Source organism: Nyctibius grandis, chromosome 11 (genome assembly GCF_013368605.1).
Source record: "Nyctibius grandis isolate bNycGra1 chromosome 11, bNycGra1.pri, whole genome shotgun sequence".
NCBI classification, from domain to species: domain Eukaryota; kingdom Metazoa; phylum Chordata; class Aves; order Nyctibiiformes; family Nyctibiidae; genus Nyctibius; species Nyctibius grandis.
Window position 1 is genome coordinate 26,733,307 of NC_090668.1, and position 16,547 is coordinate 26,749,853.

The 16,547-nt window shown below is 40.5% G+C and overlaps 1 protein-coding gene across 1 annotated transcript in view; it reads left to right on the forward strand.

Moving 5' to 3' along the window:
- The window catches only part of SPG11 (SPG11 vesicle trafficking associated, spatacsin), a 35,272-nt gene that overhangs the window by 16,787 nt on the left and 1,938 nt on the right, over nt 1-16,547 (forward strand). The window contains exons 22-39 of the mRNA XM_068410284.1: nt 901-1,106; nt 1,693-1,801; nt 2,313-2,472; nt 3,634-3,891; nt 4,116-4,316; nt 4,627-4,734; nt 5,641-5,803; nt 6,218-6,432; nt 6,792-7,533; nt 8,274-8,416; nt 9,876-10,074; nt 11,131-11,268; nt 12,274-12,407; nt 13,088-13,195; nt 13,796-13,964; nt 14,756-14,844; nt 15,374-15,529; nt 16,064-16,215. Coding sequence (XP_068266385.1) covers nt 901-1,106; nt 1,693-1,801; nt 2,313-2,472; nt 3,634-3,891; nt 4,116-4,316; nt 4,627-4,734; nt 5,641-5,803; nt 6,218-6,432; nt 6,792-7,533; nt 8,274-8,416; nt 9,876-10,074; nt 11,131-11,268; nt 12,274-12,407; nt 13,088-13,195; nt 13,796-13,964; nt 14,756-14,844; nt 15,374-15,529; nt 16,064-16,215 — 3,450 coding nt within the window. The remainder of the gene's footprint in view (nt 1-900; nt 1,107-1,692; nt 1,802-2,312; nt 2,473-3,633; nt 3,892-4,115; nt 4,317-4,626; nt 4,735-5,640; nt 5,804-6,217; nt 6,433-6,791; nt 7,534-8,273; nt 8,417-9,875; nt 10,075-11,130; nt 11,269-12,273; nt 12,408-13,087; nt 13,196-13,795; nt 13,965-14,755; nt 14,845-15,373; nt 15,530-16,063; nt 16,216-16,547) is intronic.

The window sequence follows — 16,547 nt, forward strand, 5'->3', positions numbered from 1 at the left end:
CTCTTCCAGTCATATCAAACACAGGCAGGCTTTTCTTCTAGGGACCTGAGCCTCTGGATCACTTTGTAGAAAAAAGATGCCCCTTTTCTTTGACATTTCCAAAGGATGACACTTCTTTAGTTAAACTAGTAAGACAAATAATGTACTGGAGATTGAAGGAATTAAATTTTCTGGCTGAAGCTTCAAAATCATGTGTTCAAAAGGATACAGTCAAATTACTTGAGTATATTAAATTTACTATTCAATATATTCAAAATTAGTAGGAATGCATCAGAACAAATCACTGTTTGTTTCTAGAATGTCTTGTTCGTGTATTAGTCACTATTTGTTTCTTTTCATCATTTTTATACAGCTCAGTTTCTCTTGTGTCAACAGCTAAGATTTGTGCAAAAAAGAACATACCTTAATGTAGGCTTAAGTACTTAATAGTTTAAAAGCCAGTCAAGCATGCATGATTTTTTCAGTTACTACTCTGGAAAAATTGCAGATAACCAACAAACCAGCTGCTGTAGGAGCCTTTAGGGTTCCTTCCTCGCTTAGCACAATCCCCAGATCAGTTTCAGGTTCTTGATGCTGCAGTGCTTGGATTGTAAACTCTGCAGTGGGACTTATTGCACTAAAACTGCTGACAGTTTTTATTAATTATAATATCAAATGCCTTGGCTTTAGTTTTTGTTACAGTTTATTAAATTGCACACTCTGTGCTTATCATGTGTGAGGCTTTATTCTCATACCTACGTTTTTTTTATCAATATGAAACTTTTGGTTTGTAAATATCTTTCATGCTGATAAAGTCTGTGAGTTTAGTAAACCTTGTAGGTACTTGTTTACATGGGGAATATTCATGTTTGAAAATTTGTTAAAAATCATATGTGTTAAGTGGTGTTCTTTTTGTTTCAGGATTCAGCAAGCTGGAAAGGAAGCCTATATTCTAGCTCTTTCTTCCTTCAGTGTGCCTTCAGTAGGAGCAGCCTGTGTGTGTTTTCTAGAATTGCTCGGTCTCGACAGCCTCAAACTCAGGGTCGATATTAAAGTTGCAAACATAATTTTCAGTTACAGAACTAGAAATGAAGGATCTCAGCACAATCAAATAAGAGAATCTTTGGGTAAGGGTGTCTTTCATTTGTTTTAAAATTGGGTACTATGTATTTATTGGGAAGAGAAGCAGGGATGGATTGAACGATGGTGTCTAACTTCTCAGGAATGCAGTAAAAGCATCGTGTCCTTTGAAGAGCTAAGAATTCTGCTCTTCTTTTATTCCTTCTTCTTACTAATTTTGAAGGTGCATTTTGAACCTGGCATGCCAAATAAGGCAGGAAGACCATGACATGCAGCCAGAATTGCAGGAGTATTGAATAGACACTGTCAAACAGCTGCCCAGGGCTCAGTGTAATATTTAAAGTTCAGCCTAATGTTGTGATAATATAACTGGAGGATTAAAGAGGGACGTTACCAAATCTCTTTTCTCTTTTGCACTTGAAGACTGTCTTACAGCTGCAGTGAAATCAGATGTTGAGAGCTGTAAGGAAATTAAATTTATCCTAGGAATAACTTTAGAAAGTTTGATTTCTAAATATAGGTCAACAGGTGTCTTTTTGTCCCAACTAGGAAAATACTGGTACTTTTGAAAATATTACCCTTATTCTAATCCCAAAGAGCATGTCAGAAATAGTAATATATTCTTTTAAACAGTTGAAAAGTTAACAAAATTGGCTGATGGTGAAAAAGCAGCAGCAGCAGAAGTTCTTGTCTCCTTAGAAGACGCATTTTGGGATGCAGTGGAGCATCAAGGAGTAAAGAAGTGAGTAAAACGTGATTTAAAGGATTATGCTGGCAAATTGAGATTGAGCACTGAATTTTACCATTTGTGTATTCAGAGAACATTGACAAGATCTCTGTGTGTTCTGTTGCAGTAAACTGAACAACAATATTTGAATTTAGAATGTGGGCTTGGTATTTCGAGTAGTAGAGGTCATAGAGGTATATTGGCAAGAATAAGGAAGTGCAGGCAGCGTGTTAGACTCACTGTTCGACAGAGTTCTTGCAGCACACTTAGAGGTGAAGATTGTTGACTTCTTTTCAAACCCTACACTGTCAGGACAGGACAATGTCCCTGCCTTGGTGGGTGGGAACGTCGGCAGGGTGTGGTGTGGGAGCTCCACAGTGGATGTGACCCGATCTGTAGTGAAGGCAGTGGAAGTGCTGGTGTTGCCATTTGTAGGCATCTCAGGCCACACGATGAGTTTGTACATTGTTAACTTCTGGTATAAATACCAGTTTATTACAGCTGGAGCTCTTTAAATTCCATGCAGGACGTCTAGTGACTCTAGAAGGCAGTGGTCTTTGGTAATGCAGTTCTGTAAACTCCATAATATCAGACTGAGTACATCTTATCTAAAGGAATGTGCCAAAGCCAACGACTGGCTGCAGTTCATCATCCAAACCCAGCTGTACAGCTACCAGCCAGACAAGGTAAGCGATCTGTGTATGATTTTAAATGAAAATAAGAGTTTATCAAGAATGTTCTTTGTGATGTTAAAAAAAAAGGAACGAAAAAATAGATTATTTTAACAAGAAAATATCACATTGTGGAGACAACATAAAACTGAAGCCTCATCAGTTTCCAGGGAGTTAGAAGTTGTCTCAGGATGTTTGATATCCTCTGATTATGATAGCCCTTCTCTTACAGCCAGACTTCCCTACTTTTCTTTCCCTCTTGGTATGTGAAAAGCTAAAACAAGACAAAGGAAATTGAGTCCAGAAGGAACTGACTGTTCAGCAGATATAATAATATACTTCTAAGAGCATGAAAGCTGACTGTTAAAAGAGAAGATTAGGAAAAAAAATTCCCTGTTGGAAAAATTGTATGTGATGTTATTAATCAGTAGTGGATAAAAGAGTTTTCAGAGAGGAGTGATTTGAGTGTTTCTTTGAAGTGAATTGGACACAAAAATTTTCACCAAGGAGGGACTTAATTTTCTTTTTAAATTTAGTTAAAATTATGACATGCTGTTTGTAGGTTTAATTTAAAATCATTTAGTTAGTTTTTGTTTTATTGGAGAGTTCAGTGTAAGTTTTAATAAGGCCACTCATCTTTCCTTCAAAACTTACATCGATTTTTGTGTAAAGACACTTGAGCTTTTGAGAATCCAAATCTTCCATTTCTGGTTTTGAACATAATTTTAAAAATAAGAAAATATTACTGATAATGTAAAAATTAAAAGCAATTTGGGAAAAGTAGTGTGAAGAAGCTAACTGGAAAACTCCCCATAAGATGATACTTAGCAGGCCTAGGATTTTAACTTGGATCTCTTTGTTGTCTTGAAAAGAAAAAATTTGTCATTACACAACTGCAACTAAGTGGACAGTTTTCATGATCTGCTGTTAGCAGTATGACAAAAATGAGTGTCTCTAGGAGACATTTTAGCTTCATGTAAGAGGATGAGCTTTAATATTTTATTAGAATAATTCACACTACAGAACACTTTTTCCTCTCTAGGTGTCCAAAAAATGTTCTAAAAAAATCAAATTTGAAGAATGTTTTGTCTTTTCTGTGTGTTTAACACTTCAGTCCTTCCACCTCGTTCTCTTGGATCTCACTCTGTACAGATGCTTTTGGTTCTGTTTTCCTAGGTCATTTCTGTCCTCCAAGATTTCACTCCCATTTTACAAGATCACCTGATGCTGGCATTGGAGAAGTTGCCGTTTTTGTGTCCTGATGCAGGGAGTCCTGCACACGGTGCTGCCGGTGTGTTCAAGAGCAAATATGCAGATAGTCTCTTTCAAATCCTTTTTCAGTGTCAGGGGAACTCCAACCCTTCACGTTACCTGTTGACTGAAGGATTGAGAGAGCACGCTCCCATTCTGAGTGTTCTAGCAGCATGTTTCCAAGTGAGTATTGATGAAGTTATTTATCTTTTAGAGGAATAAGCAATAAAAAAGTGGCAATTGTGCACAATTAGGTTAAATGGTAGATATGTAGGTTGCATTCATCAAGTTTTTCTCTCCATTTTTGTAGTGACTGTGAATAGTACGACACATTTGGCCAGGTGATATATAATGAGGTGATATTGGTCTCTGGTTATTATAAACCCATCGTTTTTGTCATTTGACAGGATGCAAACATTATTCATTGTCTGTGTGTTTGGATAATTACTACTGTGGATGATACTACCAGAGCTGAAGCAACAAACCATATTCAAAGCTCAGCAGAAAATCATGAGTGGGATCTTCATGACCTGTCAGTTATCTGGAAAGTCTTTTTAAGAAAGCAAAAAAGCAAAACGCTTCTAAATGGCTTCCAGCTCTTTTTAAAGGTAAGTTAATATCTTTTTAGTGGTATACTTGAGTGTATCTCAAATCATCTTGGAGAGGAGATGGCCTATATATTCCCCTTCTGTCTGGCTATTTGTGGCCTAGATAACCTGGGTGTAATCCACTGAAAATCCTGGTCAAGTGAGAATATCTTTGAATGGAACTTCTTCCAACTATTACAGATTTGCAGATCATGTACTAGCCTTGCATGCAGTTTTAATAAATGAGAACTTTATTGTTCTGAGGAAGACAATTTCTACTTTTATTGAGGCTTTTTAGGAAAGAATTATAACCTATTTTTGTGTCTTAAAGGATTCCCCTTTACTGTATATACTGGAGGTGTATGAACTATGTATGAATTGTAAAAAATACAGTGAAGCTAAAACCAAACTGGACAAGTTTCAGGAAAGTCTCACAAAAGTAAGGAAATTCATTTTCTCTAAATGTCTTTGCCTAGGTTTTCTCTTATTAGAATGTGATAGGCATCTGAAAGTTTATTGTTTGAAAGTTGACATTGACTCAAGTAGGACCACTGTTGGTAAATTGAATTATTTGTGGTGAGTAAGTGTGGGATATTCTCTATTCTATATTGACCAAGGCAAGACAATACTGAGCTGATAAACCAGGGGCTTCCAGGGAATATCTCTTTAAGAAAGACAACTCTTTTGAATGTTTCAGAGTTTATGAAAGAATCTGTGATATTGCTTTAGTTTTTGTAGTTGCGTAGACTTTGAAAATGACTCAGTGAACTGAATTACACGCTTTGATTAAAACATTGATTTAGTAATTGGTTTTAAGAGGACCAAAGTGGTTTCATGCAGTGTGCCTTGTTTGTCACATAGAGATGTTTTCAGAAATTATTTCAGTTCTTTCCATCACAATTTTCTACCTCCCTGAATATCTTGGTAACTAAGATTCCATATCATTAGTGGGTTTTTGTCCGATTCAAGCTAAGGCTAGATCAGTTTCCTTTGCCTGTGTGCCACTCACAAGTGGATGTGCTTATAAAGTATACAGCAGTATGACAGGAGCTATTAATCTAGCAATTTATTTTATCTGTCCATTTCTGATTCCTCTTGCATCTTTTCTCTCTTCCATGATTATCAGGAGTAATTGGTGGTCACCCTGTCATAAAATTGACTACTTTTAGATCAAAGTCATACATACATCAGTGATGGATAAGTGCCCCCTTGGGACTGGCAGTTAATTGTTTCTTACAGAAGAAGGTAGATCTGGTACACCTTCCATTTCCAGTGCGACTCCCACCAAAATGCAGAATATCTTTGCAAAAAAGACCCCAACACTTAAAAATCTTTATCTACACAGCTTAAAACTGAAGATGAACCAGCAGCTTCAGAATTACCTGTGCAGTGGTTGGAATCACAAGCAGTGTTTCTTCTTGAATTGATGATGCAGCAATGTAGAACGGAATATGAATTAGGAAAGCTCTTACAGCTCTTTGCAGCAGCAGATAATCTTCTACTCGATGGTAAATACACCTTCCTCTGTTAGATGATACTACTGCTTTAATCTAAAGACCACATATAATGTTTTTGGAATGACTGAAAATATTTACATTAAGTGTATTCATACTGTTTTGGTTTTGTATAAGAATTTCTATAACCTGAGTTGATCCTTAGGGTGAATTGCAGTGGTGAAAATGTCACTGTGTGTGTAAGCCTGTTTGGGAGAACGATTCCGTGCAAGTGTTGATGAGGAATGCACAAATTATCTAAAGAAGTATTTTAGACAGGGATTTAGAAGTTATTTTCAGTCCCATTAAAGTTTTGGAGTGTAAAATCTGTGCTCCTTCTCTGGCAGGGTTGCATGCTGAAATAAGCAGCAGAATTTCCTCAGGCTCAAAAACCATCTGCCTTTAATTGTTTATGCTCTTTTAAAACAGGCCCTTACGTGAGGAAGCTCTGTGCACTCAGCGAGACCCTGAAGGATTCCTCCATCTCCATTAATCGCTCCATCCTAACCAGTTACAGTATGGAGACATTTCAGAGTGAGTGCAGATCAATTCTGGAGCAGCTACAAGAGAAAGGCATGTTCTCCCTGGCTCGGGAGGTAGCAGCACTAGCTGAATTGCCTGTGGACAACGTAGTTACCCAAGAGGTACAGTACAGTTAAATAACGATATTCACCTCTTCATGCTCCTATTACTGGCAGTTTTGAGAATGTTACTTCTCAGTCTTCCTGAAACACAAATTTTTCTTCAAAAAAACTTCTTATTTAAAATGCAAGTACACCAAACAAGTTGACTGTAAGTGCTGAGCTGAAAAGGATAGTGTAGTTTTCCTTCCTCTCTTGCTATTTTTACTTGCCATACAATCAGTTTTCTTTGGTGAGAAAAATAGATGGGTTTGTTGCATATTGGGACACGATTTAAATTCAATTTTTGGGTATTCTGGCCACCCGGTGTGATTTTTCTTTTTTGGAAAGAGAGTTGTTTAAAACCTCTGTGAATTTTGCAGGTTCTAAGAGATCTTCATCATTTAAGATACACTGGACAGTGGCAACAAAACCAGACAAGAACTGAATTCTGGAAAAAATGTAATGACAACTTCATGAAAAATGCCATCTCCAGCAAAGCTGCATCTGATTTTTTTTATAATCAGGCAAACACAGTATTTGAATCTTCAGCTCATGAGAAGATAAACAGCATTATGGAGAGACATTTGTTGCTTACCCTAGCTGGCCATTGGCTAGCCAAGAATGACTCGGTGTATCTGCACAAATTAGAAGCCATAGAGAAGCAGATCTGGATTTGTCGTATCGCACAGCAAACGTTATCCACAAGTGAAGGGTCGGGCAAGTCGAGGTTTTCCTCCCATGTTGTGAATAGGGATCTTACCTTTGATAACTTAGCTAAGGAGTTTTCTTTTTCAAAGCTACCTGCTCTGAACACAGCAAAGTACTTAAAACTAGAGGGTCTGGCATTCAGAGAGTCCCAACAGACCTTGACTGATGATGAGGAGGAATCACTCAAGTTTCTGATCGGATGCCTTCTTGATGAAGGAAGCGTGCACGAAGCCAGCCGTGTTTGTCAGTATTTCCATTTCTACGACAGAGATGTGTCACTGGTATTGCATTGCAGAGCTCTGGCTTCAGGGGAGACTGATCCAGGTGAATTGCACACAGTTATTCAGACTCTCCTTGTAGCGAGAGAGAAGACCTCTGAAAGCAGTGTGTCTCAGCAAAGCAGAGTCCCGAGCGGTAAGTGCCATTAACCAATTAATACCATTGTTGGGGTGCTACTGGAGTCTTCCTCTTTTGTTGCAGTCTTAATTTCCCCAAAAATTTCTGCAGGTAATAAGGTCTTCCTGACAGTGGGTTATCTCCTGGGTTCATAAATCCTCTGGTGAAAAGCATTTGAAGCCTTGTGATATACTTCATCCGTGTTCCTGCTTTTGAAGTACACACTCTAGTAAATCTTGAGTGTGTTTCTGGAGCTGAAACGTGGAAATACTTTAATTAATATATTTCTCTGAATTCTTTGTACATTATAAAGGGTTTAGTGTTTCTTATTAGTAGCAAAGCTAAGGCTGGTAGTGTTTATATATATAAAGTAGTCGGTGTGTATTTATGAAGCCTGAACGAGAAAGCTGTCAGCTGGAACGTTACTTTCTAGTAGTGACATGTATAAAGCTTAATAAGAATAGAAGAGAATAAATGAAGCCTAAGCCATAACAAAGACTGCTGAATCCTTATGCTCTCTTATGCTTAGGAATTTTACATCTGAGATAGTGTTGTAGATATTTTGGCTCATTTTTGTTCTGTCACTTTGTTTGTACCCTAAAACTTAAAAAAAAAAATCACAGCTATCAAGAGTTCAGTTTTCAGAGACTGAGAAAACATGTATTTGCTACAGATTTCTGGAGTCTTGCTCCAAGTGTGAGGCTTGTCAATGTTATCTGTCTTTATGAGAAAGGAATTTATAGTACCTTTGTTTCCAGCATCAAGCTTAGAAGACTGGACACACATTGTGGCTCCATCTCCAGATGATCAAGTTGTTACCAGTCTGAAAGCTCTCATAGATGAATGTGTCCATGGAAGGAACTACTGCAGACAGGTTCTCTGTTTATATGAGCTTTCTAAGGTATGTGTCTAGTAACGTTACTGAAGAAACAAGTGGTTTGTATCGAGCTGCACTGCGGAAGTTTGTGGAGGAAAGGCTAAGGAGTGGTATAAGTACTCACCAGGTGCCTGAAACAAGCTTCAGAGGATGAAATTCCCAAGCCTTTGTGTGGAAAAATGGCCAGATGCTTCCTAGGCATGAAGCGTTGAAATGAACTCAACTCCCAGACTCCCCAGGCCCCTACCTCCGACTCCACTGAGCCAGATTTCAGCCTGTGTCTCTTTGATGTGCCTTTTCTATCATCTTTCAAGCATATGTTGTTCATCTAGCACTCTGCTTTGGGCCTTTGTTGTGGGATCCTTCATAATCAACACCGGCCCAGGAGCAGACAAAGGGATAGCAGCTGCCTTAGAAGCTTTAGCACAGAAATGCTCCGCAGGCTGCACACAGTGGCAGCTCTTTACCCAGAGGCTGCTCAGAGGAGTGGCTAGTAACTTCTAAGTGGTTTGACCCAGACAGTGATAGGAGAAGTAGCTGATTGTTGTTTGCTGCCTCTCTGCTCCTTGACCTTCATGATTGCCAGTAGTCCACCTCTGCATCTTCTCCAGAGGGTGCTGCTGAACACTTCTGTCAGGGTACAGAACCCTTTTCCATGGTATTTGGTTCGTGTTTTTGGAAGATAGCGTTAGTTTTTTCTGAATAAAAACAGCAGCATGTGTGCTGAAAATATTGGTACGTCTTTATCACAGAGGTTCTTAGATTTTCCTGCAGCATTTTTCATGCCTCAGATATTTGGAGTGAGTGCTTTAGGTTTGAGCTACTGAGAAGTAGTCGTATGACTGACTTGTTCCCTTTGATACCATCCATATACCTCTTGCCTGAAGCTGCACGTCCATACTTTTGAGTTAAGAGTTGGTCATTGTGTTTCTGAGGTACATTTTTCAATTAGTTTGTAAATTTGTAAGGTTGGAATATGTTACAGCAGAGTATTGACAGAGCCTCACAACTCCTCCAGATGTCACAAATGTAAAAATTGGTACGTCTTTTTCACTGAGAGTTTGTGGTGTGTAGAGAAGAGGAAAAGGAACCTCGTAAGTAAAACTTCTGCAGTAAAACACAATCCTTTGTTTGGGAGGAGATACTCCTGTCGTTCTTCTAGGTGTTTTAAGTATTAAGGTTTATATTTGGTTCAGGAAAGCATCTCTGTCCGTGGCGACAGCTCTGTGAGTATTAAACTTCAAACACAAAGTACTTACGTGCCATCCTGATCTGGAGAACATGAATACTGAAGATACACAGAAGCAGGCACTGATATAAGAACAAATTATGTTTGCATTTTTTGAAACTGAGTTTTATCTGCTTCTCCAGCACTGCCCACTTGCATCAGCTCATCATTAAGATGATGTACTGCAGGTCAATGTATGTTCTGGACTGGGATTTTTGCTGTGCAGAATCTTCTAAGCGTGTGTGTGTTTCTTAGGAATTGAACTGCTCCTACAGTGAAATGTCAGCCCACAACCCTGAAAAAGTGCTCCGAGCAATTCTGTCGTCCCACCAGCCGGACAGGTGCCGGAAGGCTCAGGCGTTCATCACCACGCAGGGTCTCCAGCCTGAAACCGTGGCAGAGCTAGTGGCTGAAGAAATCGTGCAGGAATTATTGGCATCTTCAGAAGGGAAAGGTAGTAAAGAGGCTTGAGCTTGTGTTTTAGCATTTTTGGTTTGTAAGTGTAGTATTTGTGTATCTGAAAACCAGTCCTTGCTCTCGAGATATTTGAGTGCTAATTATGGTCAGTAATGTTTGGGCAGCTCTAGTATAAGGTTTGTAAACCTTGTACACCTTGTGTAAGATTTTATACAAATGTCTATTTTTAGTTACCTTTGTGTCCAGTGTGGTGTTGCCGTAGTTAAGGTTTTATTTTTTGTGGGTGTAAATTTAATGGTTTTTAAAAAAAGGTTTGTTTGGGTTTTTTAATCATGATCTTTGCAGCCCCACACCATCATGACTCGTGTTAATTTCTTTGTGAAAAGCGTGCCCAAAGATTTCCCCCCTTTTTTTCTTTACTTTGTGAAAGGAGGGATGTTCCTCAAAACAGCAGGAATTTATCTGGGGGGCTTTTGTATTTGAGTAACTTCTGCTTTGCCACAACATTAATAACAAAGTTCCATGAGAAACAATGAGCCACTGGATGGAGATCCTTGAGTCCAGACGTGCTCTCCTCTGCTCCTACCGTCCTTCACTCTGCTCCCCCTCACTCCTGCTGCTCCCCTTGTACCAGTCACTTGGTTAGCTCAGGTGATTTGGTGCACCTCCTTCAGGAGAGTCAACTTACTAACCCAGCAGAAAACAAATCCAGAAAAGAGTTTTCTGTTGAGTTCATGAATTGAACTGGTTCATGGAAGACTATGAATCAGAGCCACTGCAAGGGATGGGTTAGGATTGTGTTGTGTAAGGAAGAGGAGCAGCAGCAGCTACGGAATTTGTGAAATTATAGGTGTAATTCCAGTAGCAATATGGTTGTTCAGTAGGATTTCGTTGCATTGCACTGGAAAGAAGTAGTATCTGATTCTTGAATTTAAGCAATAAGATCAAAAGTGTCTTCAGAATTGTAGTTCCCAGTCCTAGGTCAGTCTGGATGAAGTTATATTGGTTTGTTTGGGTTTTTTTCTGTGAACGCAGCTAATTTCTCCTGAACAATTAGCACTTGTGCCATAACTCTCTCTCTGTGTGGACACAGGACAGAAACAGGTTTTGAACCCTGCAGCTGAGAGTCAGGCATTCCTACAGCTTGCCAAGCTGTGCCAGGACCATACCTTGGTTGGCATGAAGCTACTGGATAAAATTTCCTCTGTACCACGTGGGGAACTGTCATGCAGTAAGTAAATGGCAAATAATACTTGATGTAACTAGAGTGTTACTGCACATGGTGTTACTTCGTTTAAAATCACTTCACAACAAATAAAAGCAATGCTGATGGAAGCATCTATTACTGATGACAATGTTCTATGTAATCTTCATGTCCCTAACACGTTTGTCCTGTTGCCAGATCTTAACTTACCCCTTATTTTGTCTGGTTAAGTAATATAAAGGTAGATATTAGTATTTTTCTTGTAATAAGGGAGAGGCTCCGAGGAAACAATGTTGGTAATTACCAAACTGTGCTGGAGGACTCTACCTCTCTCTGCATGGAGTCTCTGCTCGAGTACCTGTTGACAAGTATATCATTGGTTTGTTTCAAAATCTGTGGTATAGGTTTATGACATTAACTGAGTTCTTTTCAAAATCTGTATTTTTAAATACGTTGTGTACCAGTTCCCGTAATACTGCTGCTTTTCTGAGGTGAATTGCGTGGTGCTGAGAGTAAGGTCTGGGACACCACTGTGTCATGATGGCTTTACAGTGTTAGATCAGGCCTTCTGGGGACAATGGAGTACGCTGGGATGTGCTGGTTTAACTCCTTTAGGTGGTGTATGGAATTGATGAATGATAAATGAACTTACAGCCTTCCCTTTTGGAATGCAGAGCTGGTTTGTCGTAGCGGGGTGCCGATGTATGATTATCCATTTGCCAGTCAGCTTTTGGTGGAGGAGGTGGGAAGTTTTGTGTGTGGAATAAAATAACATTATAGAAAATGATCCAAAACCCCCAGACTTTCCCACAGATTGAGAAGCCAGACTGAATGCACACTGTAACAGAAACTGTTACTTCTTCCCATTGCATAGGACAGAACCATGATAGCTCAGCTTTCTGATGCAGCTCTGCTGTTTGTACTGGAAAGGTTGTGTGTCCTCTGCAGAGATGGCATCACTTCTGGAGAGAGGCATAATAATTAACTTCCTCAGCTTATTAATGGAAATACCTGAGTTCTTCTGTTCTTCAGTTACAGAATTGCTGATTTTGGCCCATAATTGCTTTAGTTTGACTTGCCACATGGAAGGAATCACTCGAGTCCTCCAGGCAGCACGGCTCCTCACAGATGAACATCTGGCACCTAATGAAGAGTACGGGCTTGTGGTATGTGTCTGATGCCGTGTGTCTATCCAGATGCTGTGTGAGGGTTTCCATGTACATGTCAGCAAAGAACTTTGCGTGTGAAAGGTGCAGGGGAAGTAGGTGGGTGATGGAGTGGAGTACAGTCTGTCACCTCGTGTTGACCGGTCTTGTCCTGCCTGTCCCTAGAAGCTGGAAGGGGGTGTTTGGTCTGATGTGTGCAGGTGATGATCTTTATGTCACAGAAGCTCTTAGAAAACTTCTCTGGAAAAATAGAGGTGGAGACAGTGGCATGGTGAGGTGGCAACAGTGTGGTCAATCAGAATGGGAATGTCCAAGTAATTACTGGTGAAATGTGATGGTTTGTATTACCGAGCTGTCATGTGTCTTTAAGTCCTGCCTTGAAAGGCCTCCTGGAGTCTGAGACATGCCCAACATAATGGTGTCATTGCTAAAAGCTTCACTGCATATTTTGATTTGGTAAAATTAGGTCCTTTCTCCTCACTGTAAAAAAGATGCAGTGGGTTGGTCTAAAAATGAACCTTCCATGGCTCTAAGGGCACTCCTGCCTGCCTGCAGCTCCCTGGGCCTCACGCAGCACTCCGGCCTCACACAGCCTGCTCCCCACCACTCACTGACAGCTCTGAGAGAGGATTTCTCTGCTTTCCTTTGAGCTTCATACTTTTACACTGTCGTTTCCACAGGTTCGTCTTCTCACTGGAATTGGCAGGTACAACGAGATGACCTACATATTTGAACTGCTGCACGAGAAACACTACTTTGAAGTGCTCATGAGGAAGAAATTAGACCCAGTAGGTGGCGGGGGGTAAAGGGGAGAAAACTTCCAGAGAACTCTCTGGCTACATCAGAAATTGCTATTTACACAAGGTGGAATTATCTGGGGATTTTAATTACTAGAGTGCAGGAAGTGTTATTCACGTTTCATAGTAATAAATTAATTCTGGGTTTTATTCTGGTTTTAGTTTAAGAAGTTTGTTCTAATTAGTTCAGCGCTGCAATGAGAGCAGCATTGAAACGTCAGGCTTGGGAATATCACTTCAGAGTTTTCATGTCCTGCTTTGGTTTTACTTCCAGTTAATGTTTCATGGGTTTTTTACAAATCATAAATATTTATAGCTTTCTTGTAACATAAATAAAGTCATAAATGTCAGGTTTGACATTTGTATGTAAATAAATGAATGCAGAGGTGCTGGATTTTCTTACCTGACGTAATGAAGTGAAGCCCAGGTATAATATTGCCATTATGTTTTAAGATGGTATGGAGGAACCTCAAGGAGTGTAATGATCACTTTAGGGAAAATTGTACCAGAACAGATTTGCTTGTGGGTACTAAAATGTGAATTAAAAACAAGCTCTTCACATCTTAATCTGATATTCCTTCATCTGACCAGAGTGGGACATTGAAGACAGCTCTGCTGGATTACATCAAGCGCTGTCGCCCAGGGGACAGTGAAAAGCACAACATGATCGCCCTGTGCTTCAGCATGTGTCGAGAAATCGGAGAGAACCACGAGGCTGCTGCTTGCACACAGCTTAAACTCATTGAGTCTCAGCCATGGGGTGAGTGGAAGCTGCAAAACCAACACAGACAAGCAAGTTTGTTTAAGGAAGACACGATGGGTAAATGGAGTTTTGATTGCCTGGGTTGTCCTGGTAACAGCCATTAAACTGCCGCTGTCTGGAAGCAGGGTCCTGTTTGCCAGGCTTGGGGTATGTTTGTACTTAACAGTTTATCTGGCTGCTCTGGTATTTTTCAAAGAAAGAGTTGAGATTCTTGGCTCTTACCAGAATGTCATAGTCCTGTGGTACCATCATGGGAGGAGGTAAGGACACGTGCATGTTTTCCTCACTTTAATAGCATGTGACACAGTGGGTTTTTAATATAAAGTGTTGGGGTTATAATATAAATATAAATATAAAACCAGTTTGTGCCAGATAACTGGTTAACATCGAAGCTTAGTGAGTTCTGTGCAGCTGGGAGCGTGCTGTGGAGCACACAGATCTCACTGCGGAGCAGTTAGTCTCTACTGCAACAACAACTAAAGCAGAAGCTGTGCCAAATGGTTTTCTGGATTTATCTGGTAATAGTCAGTGCTTGTGTCTACCACAAATGTGTGATTTGGATTTCTTTTCAGATCTTCCATCACTTGACTAGGTTCTAGCAATAGCTTTGGGCCATTGGCTGAACAGGCATCACTGTTTCTTTGCACTTTTTTAATACAAAAGGGGTTTTTTTTAAGTCTTTTGTTGCTTTCTGAAGCAACACTAGGGACAGGCTTGGTACCAGGAGGTATTTTTGTAACTTAGTCACTTTTATAAATAATTGGTTCATTTTTTGCCCCTCCTTTCAGAGGAGTCTCTTCAGGATGTTGCAAATTTAAAGAAACTGCTGATGAAAGCTCTGACTCTCTTTATTGATGCTGCAGAAAGTTATTCTAAGGTAAGAGGAGCTGGAATTGTGTGACTTCTGTACAGCACTGGGGGCACATAAGGAGTGGGCTGACCTGGGAGAACAAAGCAAGCTGCTGGAGGGAGGGTGTGCACAATCCTGGCCCAGCAGACAAGGAGCAAAGGCATCTCCTGCTCTGCCAGCTCAGAGGTACCCCAGCAGTGTCAGTGCCACTGCTGGATCCAGGAGCAGCAGCTGTTCCCTGGTCAGGCTTTAACATCTGGGGTTGCAGTCAGGTTCCCCAGTTTGAGAGGAGTGATCATGAGCTTAACGAGCAAGAACAGACCAATATAAATTATATATTCATAAATATAAAAACTGGCGTGCTTATGGTGAAAGTTGTACTTGGGGTGAGGGAAGCTTCATCTAAAACTAATGGCACATGATCAATGGTAAAACTGCAGTGATCCAACAGATGAAATACTGGACAACTGAACTCCTCGTTGCTCTGAGGAGTATTTATCCCTTTCCTCTAGCAACACGCTCCAGAACTTGCCTTTGTCTTTGATTTATTCACCAGGATTCCTGCGTGCGCCAGGCCCTGCGCTGCCGTCGGCTCACAAAGCTGATAACCCTCCAGCTGCACTTTCTCAGCACGGGTCAGAGCACCATGCTGATCAACCTGAGCAGGCAGAGCCTGATGGACTCCATCCTGGCCTTGCCTAGGTTCTACCAGGTACGCTTGGCTTCCTCAGCTCTTACTTTTTCTGAAAAATGTTGTTTTAAACAGCAGTTACTGAGGCACTCTGCTCCTGTGAGCATAATGCTCACCTTTTCCACATGGCCACCAAGTCCCGTGACTATTAGCCCGTCATACTGCAGGTCCTGCTGTGGCCTGATGCTTTCAGCAGTCCTTGCTGCCATCGCACAGCCCCGACCTTGGCTCTCATGCTGCTGTGACTCTACACTAGAGCCCTGAAATCTAATCTACGTTGGCATCCATCGTTTTGTGATCTTGGAAATAAGAAAGAAAAGGGGTTTTTTTTCAAGAGAACAACCAACTTCCCCTCTGATGTCTTGTGTAGGGGTTAAGGGAGATTCTTTGCAGTATTTTGTTACCCTTGTATTTGTAACAGAGCTGCTCTGGAGAGCAGCATCAAGAGATGGGACAAACAGAAGACCTGGAATATTTTTAGTGTAAGCACAGGGATGTTTCTGTGCAAGACTGAACTCTTCCTGCTCAGTAACTCCAGCTCTGTTCTCCCTGCAGGCGGCTATTGTGGCCGAGGCCTACGAATTTGTTCCAGATTGGGCTGAAGTTCTGTATCAACAAGTGATCATCAAGGGAGACTTCACTTACTTTGAGGAATTTAAACAACAAAGACCCCTGAAGCCTGGCGTGTTCGAGGAGATTGCAAAGAAGTGAGTAGTTCTGGGGTCAGATTGGAACTTTCTTTTCCACAGGCTCCTTTAGAGGAGCAATTGCATGTTTAATGGCATGCAAGTCTTAGTACTGTTAAAACCTTTTATGTAACAAAGCGTAGAATTTAGGGCCTTGAGATCTCTCCAGTTTCTTAGGCATAGTGTGGAAATAGCATGGGATCTACCATTTTTATTGACCTGGATAAACAGGGTGCCTTAGGGCTGGTCAGATCACATTATTTTTAAAATGAATCAGAGCAAAATAAACAACCAAGAGAATCAAATGCACATGTTGAGCACAGCTTCTGTTTAAGTAGTATAGTTCCTATAGG